The sequence below is a fragment of the Bison bison genome, unplaced genomic scaffold (assembly GCF_000754665.1).
Source record: "Bison bison bison isolate TAMUID 2011002044 unplaced genomic scaffold, Bison_UMD1.0 scf7180017864280, whole genome shotgun sequence".
NCBI lineage: Eukaryota > Metazoa > Chordata > Mammalia > Artiodactyla > Bovidae > Bison > Bison bison.
In genome coordinates, this window is record NW_011494852.1 from 6,544,057 (window position 1) to 6,561,050 (window position 16,994).

The 16,994-nt window shown below is 45.7% G+C and overlaps 1 protein-coding gene and 1 pseudogene across 1 annotated transcript in view; both read left to right on the plus strand.

Moving 5' to 3' along the window:
• The first annotated feature begins 1,755 nt into the window (after positions 1–1,755).
• LOC104995319 lies at positions 1,756–2,515 on the plus strand (annotated as a pseudogene).
• Positions 2,516–11,995: 9,480 nt separating this feature from the next.
• LOC104995443 (galectin-7-like) overlaps positions 11,996–16,994 on the plus strand; it is a 7,521-nt gene continuing 2,522 nt past the window's right edge. The window contains exon 1 of the mRNA XM_010849316.1: positions 11,996–12,061. Within this exon, the coding sequence (XP_010847618.1) occupies positions 11,996–12,061 (66 nt within the window). The remainder of the gene's footprint in view (positions 12,062–16,994) is intronic.

The window sequence follows — 16,994 nt, forward strand, 5'->3', positions numbered from 1 at the left end:
TTTCTTTTTAATTTATTTTAAAAAATGTATGTATTTACTTGCCTGAGTCAGGTGTTAGTTGCGGCTTAGTTGCCCTGCTGCATGTGGGACTAGTTCCCCGACCAGGGATCGATCCCATGTCCCCTGTACTGGAAAGCAGGTTCTCATCCACTGGCCCACCAGGGGGGTCCCCCATTCTAACTATTTTTTAAATGTACAGTTCAGTGGCCTTAAGTACATTCCCATGTTGTGCACCCCTTACCACCAACATCTCCAGCACTTTTTCACCTTCCCCAACTGAAACTTGTACCCACTAAACACTCACTTTCTCTTCCCCTAACCCCAGCCCCTGACCACCACCATTCTACTTCCTGTCTCTGAATTTGGCTGCTCTGGGTACCTTGTATAAGTGGAGTCATACTTGCCCTCTGTGATCGATGAGCATTATATGCACACAAAAGAGAAAGTCAGTTGTAAATACCTGTGTGTGTTGAAAGGTGACAAATATGTCACCCAAAATATGCCCTTTGGTATAAGGATTATTTTGAGCTTTCAGCACTTGAAAAACAGCAAATACAGGAAGGTCATTCTAATCTCCACTTTTCTCCTGAAAACAGGAGATAAAAACTGCCAAGTGAAAGACGCTCTACTTGTGCCCTAAGAAAGTAACAATTTTATCAGCAAGGTGAGAACCTAGGGAGGCCTTGTTAAAATAATTCTTGTCTGGGACTTCCCTGGCAATCCAGTGGTTAAGACTCTGCACTCCCACTTCAGGGGAACTAAGATCATACGTGGCCATTGCAGCCAAAAAAAAAAAAAAAAGATTCCTATCTTCCTTTACCTCCCCACGTATTAGTTTAGTTACTTTTCCACAATGCCTTTCATTGTTCTTAACTTGTAGGTGTAGCTGCTTCTTTGTGTTTATTTCCTTATGTGGGCTCCAGATCATGTAAAACTTTTAAATGTGTATTCATTTCTTCTGTGTTGATTTGGTTTGTCAGTTTAATTCTCAGGCCTTGCCAAAAGAAAAAAAAAAGGAAGATAGAGGTAAAATTTTGCCTACCCTACCATATGTGGACATACACTTGACTTCTTGTATTCCCACCTGGTCTCCCCAGAGGGCCTGGGAGCAGAGACATCTGAATGGCAGTGAGCACACTTGCACTCAGGCTTCCCTGGTGGCTCCAATGGTAAAGAATCTGCCTGCAGTGCAGGAGATCTGAGTTTGATTCCTGGGTGGGGAAGATACCCTGGAGAAGGGAGTTCTACCCACCCCAGTATTCTTGCTGGAGCATCCCATGGACAGAGGAACCTGGCAGGCTACAGTCCATGGGGTCACAAAGAGTCAGACACAACTGAGCAACTAACACTTTCCCTTTTCACACACTGGCACCCAGATCTTGGTTCCTAAGGACCGTATCTTTCTCTACTGAAGGAACTGCTGTAGAAATGACCGCTTCCCAGGCTCAGACAGGGAGCATACAAGATGTGCTGGGAACAACTGCTTGTGTCAGAGAAGAAGGAAGCACTTACAAAAGGACGGGGCATCCGGGGCAGGTGTATGAACTCACTTGAATCACTTGAAGGACTCCCACAGACTGAATCTGGGACCATGAGACTCCTGAGTGATAACACCATGACTAGAATAGGAAGCCATGAGCCCGTACTGATGTTGTCTTATTCTGCTAGGGCCACTGTGACAGCCCTAGAATATCATCGCCCAGATGGCTTACAAACAACAGAAATTTATTTCTTGGGGAGCAGAGAGTCATGATGGTGTCTGTATGATCTCCGGAGGTAGAAGCGTCGGAATTCGGCCAAACATAAAAGATGACAACAGCAGCTCGGCCAACTTTTGAACCTGCAAGAGGTGGAAGAGGAAAAGGTGAGGGTGATTTGAGCCAACTGTCAAAGCAGTATTCAAGCAGAGACCTACCCTCTCATACAAAGACAAAATATAGACAGACCACTCAGGATGCCCCTGAAGAGGTTCGAAACCGTGACTTCAGGAGAGAGTTGGAGAAGAGAGAGAGAGCTGCTGCAAGAGAAAACAAACAAGAGATCAGCCAACCCGAGAACATACAACCTCCTCTTCAGTGTCAAAGAAGCCTCGATTGGACCAGATTCCTGCTGCCAACCTTGATGCAGACGATCCACTGACAGATGAGGAAGATGAAGATGAAGATTTTGAAGAGGAGAGTGATGATGATGATACTGCAGCTCTTCTTGAAGAGCTGGAAAAAATTAAAACAGAAAGAGCTGAAGAGCAGGCCAGGAAGGAACAAGAACAAAAAGCTAAAGAAGAAAGGATTCGTTCTTCTTAATCTCACTGGCCCATCCCAGCCTCAGGCCAACTTCAAAGTTAAAAGAAGGTGAGATGATGACGTTGTCTTCAAGAACTGTGCAAAAGGTGTACATGATCAGAAGAAAGACAAAAGATTTGTAAATGATACGCTTCCGATCTGAATTTCACAAAAAGTTCATGGAGAAATACATTAAATAGTACAGTTTTATGTGCTGGATTGAAGGCTATAAAATGTAAACGATCTGACTTCATTTTGATTTATTTTTCTCTCCCACCCCTATCTAAATTGTGTATAGGCTTCCCTAATTTTTAGTTCTAAAGTATATTTTCCTTTATTGATGAATTACTTAATAAGGACTTGGGAATTGGTTTAACCCAGTTTCCATCTCAATATTTCCAGTCATGTGTTTTCTCTTAAATATAGGAAAAGAAACCTTGTAATAAATACTTTTAATAATCTAAATAGCCAAATCTGTGTCCCCAACTTGTTTGTTGAAATGTATGCAGCTAGTAAAACATTGCATATTAAAAAAAAAGAAGAAATTTATTTCTCATGGTTCTGGTGGCTGAGAAGTCCAAGACCAAGGTGTCATTATCATCACTGAGAGCCTGATTGTGAGAGAGTCATTTCCTAGGCAGGTTGATAGGGAGTCTAGGGGTCCCCAAGGAGAGAGGGGTCTGGAATTCTCAAGGAGGAAGAAAGGACAAACCTTTTTCTTTCTCCACATTCCTTAGGATTATATAACAATAATGTATCCTGCCTAAGGACAGTCTCTGGATTAAACCTTCTGTTATTTTAAAAGGTAAATTATGGGAGTAGACCTGGTCTTTACAAGGATGTATCCTGCCTGAGGACAGTGTTATCTTAAAATGTAAATTATGGGAGTGGGTCTGATGAGGTCTTTACAACCTCAGACATCCTTTGGATTATATAACTTCATTGTTAACACTAGCAAGCGGGTACTCTTTCTGCCCGCTTCTGATGCCTATGTCAGAAGCTTTCTCTATCTCCTTTATACTTTAATAAAACTTTATTACACAAAAGCTCTGAGCGATCAGGCCTCGTCTCTGGCCCCGGATTGAATTCTTCTCCTCTGGGGGCCAAGAATCCCGGTGTCTTCGCGTGATTCAACAACAACCTTTCAATTGCTGGTTCTCACCGATCCCCCCATGACTAGAGGGTCAAGGCACTCTCTAGGTCCCTTTATTTATTTTTAAATTTTTATTTATTTATTTTTGGCTGTGCGGGGTCTTCGTTGCTACACGTGGGTTTTCTCTAGTTGTGTTGAGCAGGGCTGCTCTCTAGTTGCAGCACGCGGGCCTCTCATTGCCGTGGCTGTTTCTTTTGTGGAGCACGGGCTCTGGGTGCACAGGCTTCAGTCATTGCAGCTCGAGAGCTTTGTCGCTTCCCGATGTGTGGGATCTTCCCAGACCAGGGATTGACCCTGGGTCCCCTGCATTGGCAGGTGGATTTTTTTTTTTAAAGATTTATATTTATTTGGCTGTTCCGGATCTTAGTTTCGGCACACAGGATCTTTGATCTTCATCACGGCATGCAAAATCTTTAGCTGTGGCATGTGGACTCTAGTTCCCTGACCAGGGATCAAACCTGGGCCCTCTGCACTGGGAGCGTGGAGTCTTAACCACTGGACCATCAAGGCTGACCCTCTGGGTCCCTTTATAAGAGACTCCCACTCATAAGGCCTCTGTCTCATGACCTTGTATGCATTAGTCACTCAGTCGTATCTGACTCTTTGTGACCCCGTAGACTGTAGCCTGCCAGGCTCCCCGGTCCATGGGATTCTCCTGGCAAGAATACTGGGGTGGATTGCCATACCCTCTTCCAGGGGATCTTCAGGATCCAGGTATTGAACCTGGGTCTTTTCCTTGCAGGCAGATTTTTTACTGTCTGAGCTACCAGGGAAGCCCTTTATCTCCTCCTAAAGGCTCCACTTCCAAATACCATGGCACTGGGGATTAGGTTTCAACATGGGGATTTAGGGGGAGGAACATAAACATTCAGTCTATAGCAGATGTGCATAAGGAAAGGAGAGAAATGATAAAAAATGGAATGAAGAATGTTTGCACTAAGTTCTAAGTGCTTCCCTATGAAATGTTTACTAATGACCAAAGACCAAAGGGTAACTCGATGGTGGAGAAACCTGGCAGGTACTGCTAATCACATGTTCAGAGTCCACATCACCAGCAACAGGATACCTGGAGGTTGTGAGCAGCTTCATAGGTGCACACAGTGACGCTTCTGCCCCCAAAATCCAAGGACAAGGAAACATCAACCTGTAACCTTCTAACATGTCAAGGTCTTGAAAGAAAGAAAGACTGAGGAACTGTTCCAGACTGAAGGGGACAGAAACTAAGAATATGTGACAACCAAATCAATGCCAGTTTCTGAACTGAGTCCTCTGCTACCAGCTGCTCGGTGGCACCACAGGCAGAACTGGAATGGGGTCTGAAGGTCAGGTGGCAGTAGGGGCTCTAGGGTGAACCCCTGATGTTGTTGGGTGTGAGTGAGCGTCCTTGTGTACCCCTCACACACACTTATTAGCGTATTTGAGGATGGTGGGGCTGTCTATTGGCAACTGACTTACATAGTCCTGTATTTGCAAATACAAACTAATACAAACTTACAAACTATTCTGTAAGTTTCCAATTGTTTCCAAATGTTTCAGTGATATCAAAATATAGGGAATCTTCACAGACATAGAAAGCAAATTTATAGTTATCAAGGGGGAAAGGGGGAGAGAGGGATGAATTAGGAGTTTGGGGTTAACAGATACACCCTACTACATATAAGATAGGTAAACAAGGCTTCCCTAGTGGCCCAGTGGGAAGGAATCTGCCTGCCAATGCATGGAGCACAGGTTCCATCCCTGTTTTGGGAAGAGTCCACGTGCCGAGGGGCAACTGAGCCCATTTGCCACAACTACTGAGCCTGAACTCTGGAGCCTGCGTGCTGCAACTGCTAAGCCTATGCGCCCTGGAGCCCGTGTTCTGCAACAGGAGAAGCCACTGCAGTGAGAAGTCTGAGCGCCACAGCTACAGAGGAGCCCCCACTCGCCACAACCAGAGAAAAACCCTCCTGTAGCCATGAAGACTCAGCACAGCCAAATAAATGAATACAATTATTTTTTAAAACAGATGAACAACAAGGACCTACTGTATAGCACAGGGAACTATGTTCAATACCATGTAATAAGCTATAATGAAAAAGAATCTGAGAAAGAATTAATGAAAGTGAAGTGAAAGTGTTACTCGCTCTGCCATGTCTGATTCTTTAGGACCCCATGGATTGTAGCCCACCAGGCTCCTCGGTCCCTGGAATTCTCCAGGCAAGAATACTGGAGTGGGTAGCTATTCCCTTCTCCAGGGGATCTTCCTGATCCAGGGATTGAACTCAGGTCTCCGGCACTGCAGGTGGATTCATTACCATCTCAGCCACCAGGGAAGCCCTGCTGCTGCTGCTAAGTCACTTCAGTCATGTCCGACTCTGTGTGACCCCATAGACGTCAGCCCATGAGGCTCCCCCGTCCCTGGGATTCTCCAGGGGATCTTCCTGACCCAGGGATCGAACTCAGGTCTCCGGCATTGCAGGTGAATTCATTACCATCTCAGCCACCAGGGAAGCCCTATATATTCATATATATATACACACCTGTATTTATCACTTAATCACTTTGCTGTAGACCTGAAACTAACACAACATTATAAATCAACTATCCTTCAATTTAAAAAAAAGAAGAAAAAATATAGTGAATCTTAAGTAGTCTGTAGTCCTTTTAAATGTCCCAGCACTGTTTTTAGAAATTGTAAAGTAAAATTCACAAGTATAAACCATAACTCAGTTATATACTTTAAGTTGGAATCACAAGGCTATTCAGTTAGGTATTTTAATATGCCAAAGTTCTTTAAAACTTTACACATACTTAATACATCAAAGTTAACATCTTACAAAACAATCCTTTTAGCCCACTAGGATGGCAACAATAAAAAAGATAGATAATAACAAGTACAGGTAAGGACATGGAGAAAGGGATTTCCCTGATGGTCCAGTGGCTAAGACTCCGAGCTCCCAATGCAAGGGGCCTGGGTTCGATGCCGTTCGATGCCTGGTCAGGGAACTGGATCCTGCATGCTGCAACTAAGACTTTACACAGCCAAATAAATAAGTAAACATTTCCTAAAGAAGGATATAGAGAAACTGGAACCCTCTTAATTTGCTGGTGGGAATGTAAAATAGTGCAGCTATAGAAAACACTCCAGCAGTTCCCCAAAGATTAAACGTGAACTTACCCAGTGACCAACAACCCCGTTCCTTGGTTGTTGTTCCTTTCTTGGTAGATACACAAGAAAAATGGTAACATATATCCACACAAAAACTTTTATATTGGGAATTCCCTGGTAGCCCAGCGGTTCAGACTCTGCTGGACTTTCATTGCTGGAGCCTCAGTTCAATTCCAAGTCAGGGAACCAAGATCCCACAAGCTGCACAGCCTGGCAAATAATAATAAATAAAAATGCTCATGGAAGTATTATTTATAATAGTTGAAACAAAGTATTCATTATCAAAATGTGAAAACATTCCAATTATCCATCAACTAATGATGGATAAGGTATAAATAATGGTATAAATAAGGTATAAATAAATATGGTATATCTACACAATGGAAAATTATCAGCAGTAGAAACAGACGAAGTACAAATCCATGCTGAAAGATGGATGATCCTTGAAAGCACTGCTAAGTGAAAGAAGTCAGACCTAAAAAGCCATATATTGCATGACTCCATAGGAAATATCCAGAAAAGACAAATTCATGGAGACAGTGGTTGCCAAAAGCTGGGAGGAGGGGAGAATGGAGAGTGACTGCTGCTATGTGTGGGGTCTTTTGAGGGGTGAGAGGATATTTGGAATTAGATAGTGGTGATGCTTGTACAACCTGTGAAGATAGCAAAACCCACCGAATTGTGCACTTTTTAAAACTTTTTATTTTATATTGGAGTGTAGTTGATTAACAATGTTGTGTTAGTTTCAAATATATAGCAAAGTGATTCAGTTATATGTATTCTTTTTCAAATTGTATATCTATTGTATATCAAATATGTATATCTATTCTTTTTCAAATTGTATATCTATTGTATATCAAATATGTATATCTATTCTTTTTCAAATTCTTTTCCCATTTAGGTTGTTACATAATATTGAACAGAGTTCCTGGTGCAATACTGTGCACTTTAAAAGATTGACTTTAATATTATATCAAAAATAAAGAATATTATCTTTACTAGATAGAAGGTGGGTACACATGCAGATCAGGCAAGATTGGCTATGGTTTGGCAGCTGTTGTGCTGGTTGGGAGGTGCAGAGAGATTTATTTTCCTATGTTTTGTTGACTTTTGTACGCTTGATAACCTCTACAGTAAGACAATTTACTGCTGCTGCTGCTGCTGCTGCTAAGTCACTTCAGTCGTGTCCGACTCTGTGTGACCCCATAGACGGCAACCCACCAGGCTCCTCTGTTCCTGGGAGTGGGTTGCCAATTCCTTCTCCAATGCATGAGAGTGAAAGTGAAAGTGAAGTCGCTCAGTCGTGTCCGACTCTTTGCGATCCCACGGACTGCAGCCTACCAGGCTCCTCCGTCCATGGGATTTTCCAGGCAAGAGTACTGGAGTGGGGTGCCATTGCCTTCTCCGAGACAATTTACAGGTATATACAATTAACTGAGAGAAAAAATGTTTCCAATGATAATAACAAGTATTAGTCACTCAGTCGTGTCTGACTCTTTGTGACCCCATGGACTGTAGCCCGCCAGGCTCCTCTGTCCATGGGAATTCTTCAGGCAAGAATACTGGAGGGGGTAGCCATTCCCTTCTCCAGATCTTCCTTCCTGACCCAGGGATCAAACCCGGATCTCCATACTGTAGGCAAATTCTCTACCATCTGAGCCACCAGGGACCTTCTGACAATAACAAAGTGCATTACAAAGGTCTGATCATGAAGTCAGGCAAGACAAGAGATGTGCAGACCATAATCTGCTGTCATTTGAGTATCTACAAGCATTGTGGCCCTGGTAGGCAAGAAAACTAGGAAAGGGGACTTCCCTTTCCCTGGTGTCCCAGTGGCTAAGACTCCATGCTCCCATTGCAGGGACCCAGGTCTGATCCCTGATTGGGTAACTAAGATCCCAACATGCTACAGAGCAGCTAAGACCTGATGCAGCCAAATAAATTAAAAAAAATTTTTAAGGCAGGCTTCCCTGGTGGCTCAGTGGTAAAGAATCCACCTGCCAATGCAGGAGACATGGGTTCTATCCCTGGTCTGGGAAGACGGCATATGCTACGGAGCAACTAAGCCTGTGCACCACAACTATTGAGCCTGTGCTCTAGAGCCTTGGAGCCCAAACTACTGAGGCCACATACCCTAGAGCCCACGCTCCGCAACAAGAGAAGCCACTGCGATGAGAAGACCACGCACTGCAACTAGAGAAAGCCCTCGCAGCAACGAAGACCCAGCACAGCCAAAAATAAATAAATAAATAAAAATTTACATATATATATATATAAACGTTTGAGAAATATGATGAATTGTAGTTTCCAAAGATGGCCACAAGACTATTTCATGTCCCACAGGCTTTTCTATGATATACGACTTTGGCAATTTTCCCACAGAGGGGGGATGGGTATCCTACAGCACCTCTGCTTGGGTCAGGGTGGGCTTCTGATCCATTTGTAACCAATGGAGTACAGCAGAAGTGGGACTGTGTCAGGAAAGGTTGCCATTCTGTGACCTGGGATGGTCCTTTTGGAACCCTGAGCTGCTATGTGAGCAGCCATATTATGAGGAAGTGCAAGCCATCCAGAAAGTGTTCATGTCCACCGGTCCATGCAGCTGAGATCCCAGTCAACCACCAGCATTGACTTACAGGTGGACTTTTGAGTGAATAAGTCTCCAGATGATCCAGCCCCAAGCTTTCACATCAACCCCAACCACTAAGTCTTCCCAGCTACGGCCCCCAACATTGAAAAGCTGAAACAAACTATACCCTGTTTGAATTCCTCACTCACAGGATCCTTGAGCAAAAGGAAATGGTTATTTTAAGCTTTGAGGTTGGAGTGATGTGCCAATCAGCAATAATGTATAATGTGAAACCCACGAGCAGCAGCCACTCCAGTGCAAACAGCATATCCTGGTGTGTGTCACACAGCTCTAGGCACTTTATCGACTTTCACCGTTTAGTCTCTCACTCTAATATTATCTTATCTATGCAGTAGCGACCACTGTTACCCCCAATTCACCAACATAAAGAGAAAAGCAACTGTCTTCAGTTCACGTAGTCAGGAGATGCAGAGCCAAAAAAAAAAAAAAATGATCTCAGACTTCTGGCCCTTAAATCATTATGTTTTAAAGGACTTTTAGAACATATTTTAATTAATTAATTTGGCTGTGCTGGGTCTTAATTGCGGTACACAGGATCTAGTTCCCTGACCAGGGATTGAACCAGGAACCCCTGCATTGGGAGCACAGGGTCTTAGCCACTGGACCACCATGGAAGTCCCTAAAGGATTTTTTCAAGGTGTAAGCCCTCAAGGACAAAGAAAAAGAGAGAAGACAGATTTAGGTACTGAATATATGGTAACTTAGTAGACCCCAGAAATTGAATCCTAGGCTGGAGTTGAAAAAGTGGAGAAGAAACTCATTCATTCAGAACTGCCGAACAGCCCAGCCCAGGAAGCCATGGCACCAGGTGCTTCTCCAGGACTAAAAATGTGAGGCTGAGAAGTGACAGCTGTGCACAAAGACAGCTACCTGGGGCCTTCAACCACCTTTCCACCGAGGAGGAAATAGAGGACTGGAGTAAGGGGAAGTTTTGCGCAAAATCTCCGAGAAAGTGAAACTGATGGAAAATGGGGTGCATCTGAAAGTACTGAGGGCTTCCCCTGTGGCTCAGAGGTAAAGAATTCACCTGTAGTGAAGGAGAGGCAGGAGACGGGTTCGATCCCCAGGTCAGGAAGATCCCCTGGAGGAGGAAATGGCAACCCACTCCAGCATTCTTGCCTGGAAAACTGCATGGACAGAGAAGCCTGGTGGGCTACAGCCCATGGGGTCGCAGAGTCAGACACAACTGAGCACACACGCACGCACAGAGAAAGCTAAACAAATACAAAACAAGATGATCGCTAATTCCAGGGAGAACACAAAGTTATACACCAAGGAGAACCTTCACAGATACATCACACGGCTGGCTGGAGAATTGTGCCAACAGAGTCACATGAATGTGAACACTGAACACTGCTCTAGCCATGATGACTTTAAAGTCTGTTGGTAAATGATAAGAGGGCGCATGAACCCAGCAGTAGGGAGGAGGCGAGGAGATGAAAGAGAGCCACACCCTCTCCCTTTTTGTGTGTGCCCGTTCAGTCGCTTTAGTCGTGTCCGACTCTTATTGAGCCCATGGACTGTAGCCCACCAGGCTTCTCTGTTGGTGGGATTTCCCAGGCAAGAATACTGGAGTGGGTTGCCACGTCCTCCTCCAGGGGATCTTCTCAACCCAGGGATTAAACCAGTGTCACCTGTCGCACCTGAGTGGAAGTCAATATATAATGCCCCTACAGAAAATCCAGAAGTAGCAATAAATAGATTATTTATTTATAATCTATGATAAATAATGGATGGACCTAGGGAGTGATATACGAAGTGAAGTTAGAGAAAAACAAACATCATACATTAGCACATATACCAGGAATCTAGAAAAACAGTACAGATGAACCTATTTGCAAAGCAGAAATAGAGACACAGATGTAGAGAACAAACGTATGGACACCAAGTGGGCAAAGAGAGGGTGGAATGAATTGAGAGATTGGGACTGACATGTATACACTATTGATAACTAATGAAAACCTACTGGATAGCACAGAGAACTCTACTCAGTGCTCTGTGGTGACCTAAATGGGAAGGAAATCCAAAAAAGAGGGGATTGCAAGGAGATCCAACCAGTCCATTCTGAAGGAGATCAGCCCTGGGATTTCTTTGGAAGGAATGATGCTAAAGCTGAAACTCCAGTACTTTGGCCACCTCATGCGAAGAGTTGACTCATTGGAAAAGACTCTGATGCTGGGAGGGATTGAGGGCAGGAGGAGAAGGGGACGACAGAGGATGAGATGGCTGGAGGGCATCACTGACTCGATGGACGTGAGTCTGAGTGAACTCCGGGAGTTGGTGATGGACAGGGAGGCCTGGCGTGCTGCGATTCATGGGGTCCCAAAGAGTCGAACATGACTGAGCGACTGAACTGAACTGAACTGATGTAAACATATAGCTGATTCACTATGCTGTATAGCAGACACTAAGACAACATTTTAAAGCATCTAAATTCCAATAAATAAGTAAATAAAGTAGCAATTGGCACACATCATATTACTATCCATTCAAATCATGTAAATGTTAAAAAAAATTAAAAATCATTAAAAAGAAATGAAGAGGCAGGTTTCACCAGGTTAGCTGAAGGGGCACTAGCTTTTGGAGCCCTGGGCTGCCATGGAGGTAGTCTGGTTTCTCTGAGGATGCTCAGGCTTCCTAGGGCGGGTAAGTGCAGGTGGTCCAGATGATCCCAGCCTCTAGCACTAGAGGTTGCCCAGACATCATGGACTAAGACAAGCCATTCCCATGTGCCCCATCCAAACTCTTGACCTATAGCAGCCATGAGCCCCACCCCCAATGGTCATCTGAAGCTGCAAGGCTTTGGGGCAGTCAGCTTCACAACCAAAGTAACTGGAACCCTGGGAACTGCAACAGCCACATTGCCATCCTGGATTGAGTCAAGAGTCTTTGACTAAGAAAGAAAGTGATAGGAATTCCCTGGCGGTCCTGTGATTAAGGACTCGGAGCTTTGACTGTGGAGACTGTGCAGTGCGGCCAAAAATAGAAAGAAAGAAATAAGGAAGAGAGGGAGGAAGTAAGGAAGAAAGAAAGAACGAAAGATAATAAATAGTGGATGGTCAACAGGAGCTTCCTGCTACAGTCGACCCCTTTGGCTACAATGAGATTCACATGTACTGTTCTTCTCCTACCCAGACCATTCACCTCCCTGCCCAGGGCAGACAAGTTTAAGCTCCGTGTCCAACACAGAGTCCAGGATTTTGGGGGAAGACATATTCCTCTTCGTCAAGCCCAGCTGAGTCTGGGCCCAGACACCCAATACACTAAGGTGGGAGAGGCTTCTTATTCAGAAACAGGGGAGCATGGAAACTTGCAGCAGACACTGGCCCATGGCATAGATCAAGCCCACTGGACATGAAGACCAAACACTGGCTCTGGTTCCGCCTCCAGGGAGGTTCTTCTTGTCGCCATTGCTCTCCAAGTCCTCATCTGGGGATATTCAGTGTGAATATGCTTGTGTGTGTGTGTCCATGTGTTCGGTCGTGTCCGAATCTTCGTAGCCTCATGGACTATAGCCCACCAGGTTCCTCTGCCCATGGGATTTTCCAGGCAAGAATACAGGGGTGGTTTACTACTTTCTACTCCAGGAGATCTTCCCTACCTGGGGATGGAACCCACGTCTCTTGCATCTCCTGCACTGGTGGGGGGATTCTCTACCACTAGTGCCGCTGAACTGTACGTTTATTTTTTTAGTTTTTATTCTTCCACCCCTGCGTGCCTGGCATGTGAGAGCTTAGTTCCCCTGACCAGGGATAGAACCTGCATCCCAGGCGTTGGGAGTGTGGAGTCTTATTTGCTAGACCACCAGGGAAAGTCCAAACTGTACATTTAAAAAACCGTTAATGACTCAGGGAGCTCAAACCGAGGCTTGGTAACAACCTGGAGGAGTGAGATGGGGAGGGAGGTGGGAGGAATGTTCAAGTGGGAGGGGACATGGGTAAACTATGACTGATTCATGCTGATGCTTGGTAGAAGCCAACACAATACTATAAAGCAATTATCCTTCAGTTAAAAATAAATAAACTTTTAAAAAATGGTTGAAAGGGACTTCCCTGGTTAAGACTTTACCTTCCAATGCAGGGGGTGCTGGTTCAATCCCTAGCTGGGGAACTAAGATCCTGCAAGCCTAGCAGCCAAAAAAAAAAAAAAGAGGTAAATTCCATGGTTTTCTATTTTAACAGAATTTTTTTAAAAAATTGAAAGAACCCCCTTCAAAAAAACCCCCCAACTCATGAAATCATTAGTTCAAAAGGACACCTCAAATTCCAGTTCAGCATCATGGTGCATTTCTTTGGTCCGAATCTGTACCTGCCTCCATCCATGATACCCACAGGGCATTTCCTCCCCCGACTCTCATCTGGCCGCCCCCTTGCCCTGCATGGACACCTCCTCCAGGTGGGGTTGGGGTCCTCCCTTTACTCCTATCCCGAGGGTCAGCCTCTACTGAGCACCCTTCTCAGGGTTCCTTTTGATATCCCAGCTGATCCAGCCCTAGGGGAGCAGCGCCCCTCAGTCCCCTCCCCCTCCAACTATGACTGAAAATTCTCCTTCTTAGCAAGTGATTGGATTGGTACAACTTACTATCTTTATAAATAAAACTAAAAGCTATCCAATGGACTTAATTGCTTAAGGAAGAGTCAGGTTTGGGAGCATTCCCTGCATTCCCTGGGGGTCCGGTGGTTAAGACTTGGTGCTTTCATTGCCAAGGGTCCGAGGTCAGTTTCTGGTGGTGGAATAAGATCCTGCAAGCCAAGCATGGCAGGGCTTTAATCAGATTTTGAAAACATGCCACTTTCCTCGTTGGTAAACTAATTTACAATACCAAAGCAGCCCCTGAATTATCTTCACTGAATATGAAAACTGACCTGAAGTCATCAAGAAGCTGACATGGACAGAGCCTGGGCTTGTCAATTGCCACAACCACCATGGGTGTAATGAATATTTATTTTTTGCCCCAGTTATTCCTGAAGGAGAGGAAAGTCAGCATGCTCGGCCCGCTGGGCATTCTTCTTTTATTTTCATGGCAAATGAACACGTTGGCTCCTAACTGCTGAGGAATGACACTGTGTCCTGGGGCAGGTGGAGGGGGTCAAGCTGCCTTGATTAAACCTTAACTGGGGTAGTGGTTGCCCAGGTCTGTATATTGTCAAGGCTCGGGGAAGTATTCTGTTAAAATCTGGATAATTTATGAATGTGACATACAGCTTGGGGAAACAAAAAGAGTCTTGGGAAATAAGCACGTTCACCACTTATTTGAAGTGAAGTGAAGTTGCTCAGCTGTGTCCGACTCTTTGGACCCCTGGTAGAACTGTAGCCTACCAGGCTCCTCTGTCCATGGGATTTTCCAGGCAAGAGCACTGGAGTGGATTGCCATTTCCTTCTCCAGGGGATCTTCCCAAGCCAGGGATCGAACCCGGGCCTCCCATATTGCAGGCAGTCACTTTACCATCTGAGCCACCAGGGAAGCCCAGCTTATTTAGAAGTGAAAAAAAAAAAGTGCTACCAAGTGTATTATTCCAGAACTGATAGAATGCATCCAGGGTGCCTATATCTGAGTTATGAGAAGTGAACCAGCAATCAAACTGATGACAGATTGAAGGCAAATATCTGACCAAACATCAAAAACAAGTCTGGACGTACAGGTTGGCAGCATGTGAAGAAACAGCCAGAGACAATGAAGAAATCAAGACAAAGATGAGCTACCAGGATACACAGCAATGTATGGAAGGAGGCCTACAAAGGGGACCCGATTATGGATCTGAGTAACAGAACCCATCATTCTGGGAAACTCTCCACCCGAATAGATGCTGGTGTTACCACCTCCAACCCTACTACCCTCTCTAATTAAAATCATGATGTGGGGTGTCCTTGGCACACAGACCAGGCGCTGGCCCTACCCTTTCCATGAGGCCTTGGAGAAAGGCTGGCTCTCTCTAAGCCCACTTTGTTCTCTGCCAAATGGGGGTGCCTGCAGCCCCCACCTAAATGCAGCTGCCCACCCTCCCTATCTGAGAAGCTTGCCACGCCCCTACCCTCAGCTGTACCAACTGTGCGGTGATGGGGCTGGAGGGAGGCTGGCAGGCCTGAGAGGCTGAGGGCGGTGGACCAATTTCTGAGTTGTCTTGTCTCCACCCAAAGTCTCCATTCCTGGCTCGGCCCCAGGCCTCTTCTCCCTCTGCTGGGTGGGGTACCAACTGGGAGGGTAGGTGGGGTGGGGAGAGGGACACGGAGTTGTGGGCTGCTAAGCTGCTAGGAGGGGTTTCTGCTCAGCCCCACACCTCCCCTGTTCCCTGCCTCCCAGAACCTGATCTCGGGTGGCAACGGCTTGGAGCGGGGCTTGGGTTCCCAGCCACAGACTGAGGCTGAGTTTTGGTGGTGAGAGCACCAGATCCTAGCAATGAGACCAGTGGTCAGTGACAAGGGCCCTGGTCCTTTGACTTTGCAGAAAAGAATTTCCACAAGGATGGAAGTAGTGAAGCAAGTAAAGTGTTTATTAAGAGGAGGAGTACTGCATGTGTGGAAGGACAAATGGGCAGACGCAGAGGGAAAGTCCCTGAGTGGCGCCCACATTGCATTTTAAGTGACTTATATGGGGCATTTCTGCCAGTTTTCCTTTGGCCCATCATTTTAATTTGCCTGGTTCACAATCCGCATTTGGTAATCTCAGGATCCTTCCATGTGCGAGCACACGTCTCTTGGTCAAGATGGATCCTACCACAAAGGCTTCTGGGTACAGCATCCCTTGACATTGCTCCCCCATTGGCCTGCAAGGACCCTTTTCTGTGCACATGTGGTTGGGGAGGTCTCCTGACTTCAGGAACGAGAAATATCTGGTCCGAGCAGAGCCCAGCTTCCTCCCTTTGTTGTCCTGCTATTCTCCTCTAGAAGTTTCGGTCAATAATGACTCTCCAATTGCTTTACCCTAGGGGGACCCATCTGTCTCTAGCCTCAAACCCTTTCCAGGATTCTCTTTCTCACCCTACCCTTCATACCTGTGTTCCCCTCCTGGCGTCTTGGGCTGCGGGAACTGGAAATGGACCTGGGGTTCCCACTTTTTTATCTCCTTTAATCTGAGTCTGGGTGGTCCTCTTCCCCCTCCCCCGTCCCTGGTTCTGAACACCAGGTGGGAGAGAAGAAGCGATTCTGGAAGGAGAGAGGCTCAAAGAAGAGAAACAGACAGGAACACGTGAGAGAGAGAGAGAGAGTCAGAGACAGGGGGAGACAGAGACACAAGACAGCCAGAGACAAGGGAGTCTAGGGCATCCTGGAGACAGAAAAAACCAGAGAGGAACTTCCAGAGATGAAGAAAGCCAGACACACAGTCTACATGGTTCTGCTTAGCTGTGTTTCTTGGGCAAACTGCTTCTCCTTTCTGAGCCTCAGTTTCCTTATCTGTCAGATAAGGGTGATCGGGGGCCCTATGCTCAGTGGCCTGTCAGAGATCAGTGGTCTCTCCCACATGCTAGGCAAGCCCGAGGCTTTGTCAGTGGCACTTCTCATTATCTTTCCTTCTTTCTTTCATCCACATTTACTGAGCACTTACTGTGTGCCAGGCACTGCACTAGGCACCAAGGATACAGCTTTGACCACTGGGCAGAATATCCTGTCCTCTTAGCTGCCTTTCCTATCATTATCCTGTTGCCATGGTTATTATTATATTACAGAAGCATCAACTGGAATTTCAGGGGAGACCCATCCTTAGCCCTAGGCAGCAGGTCCTAACCTGGGAGAGAGGGCGCAGAGTTTGAGCTCACAGCTTCG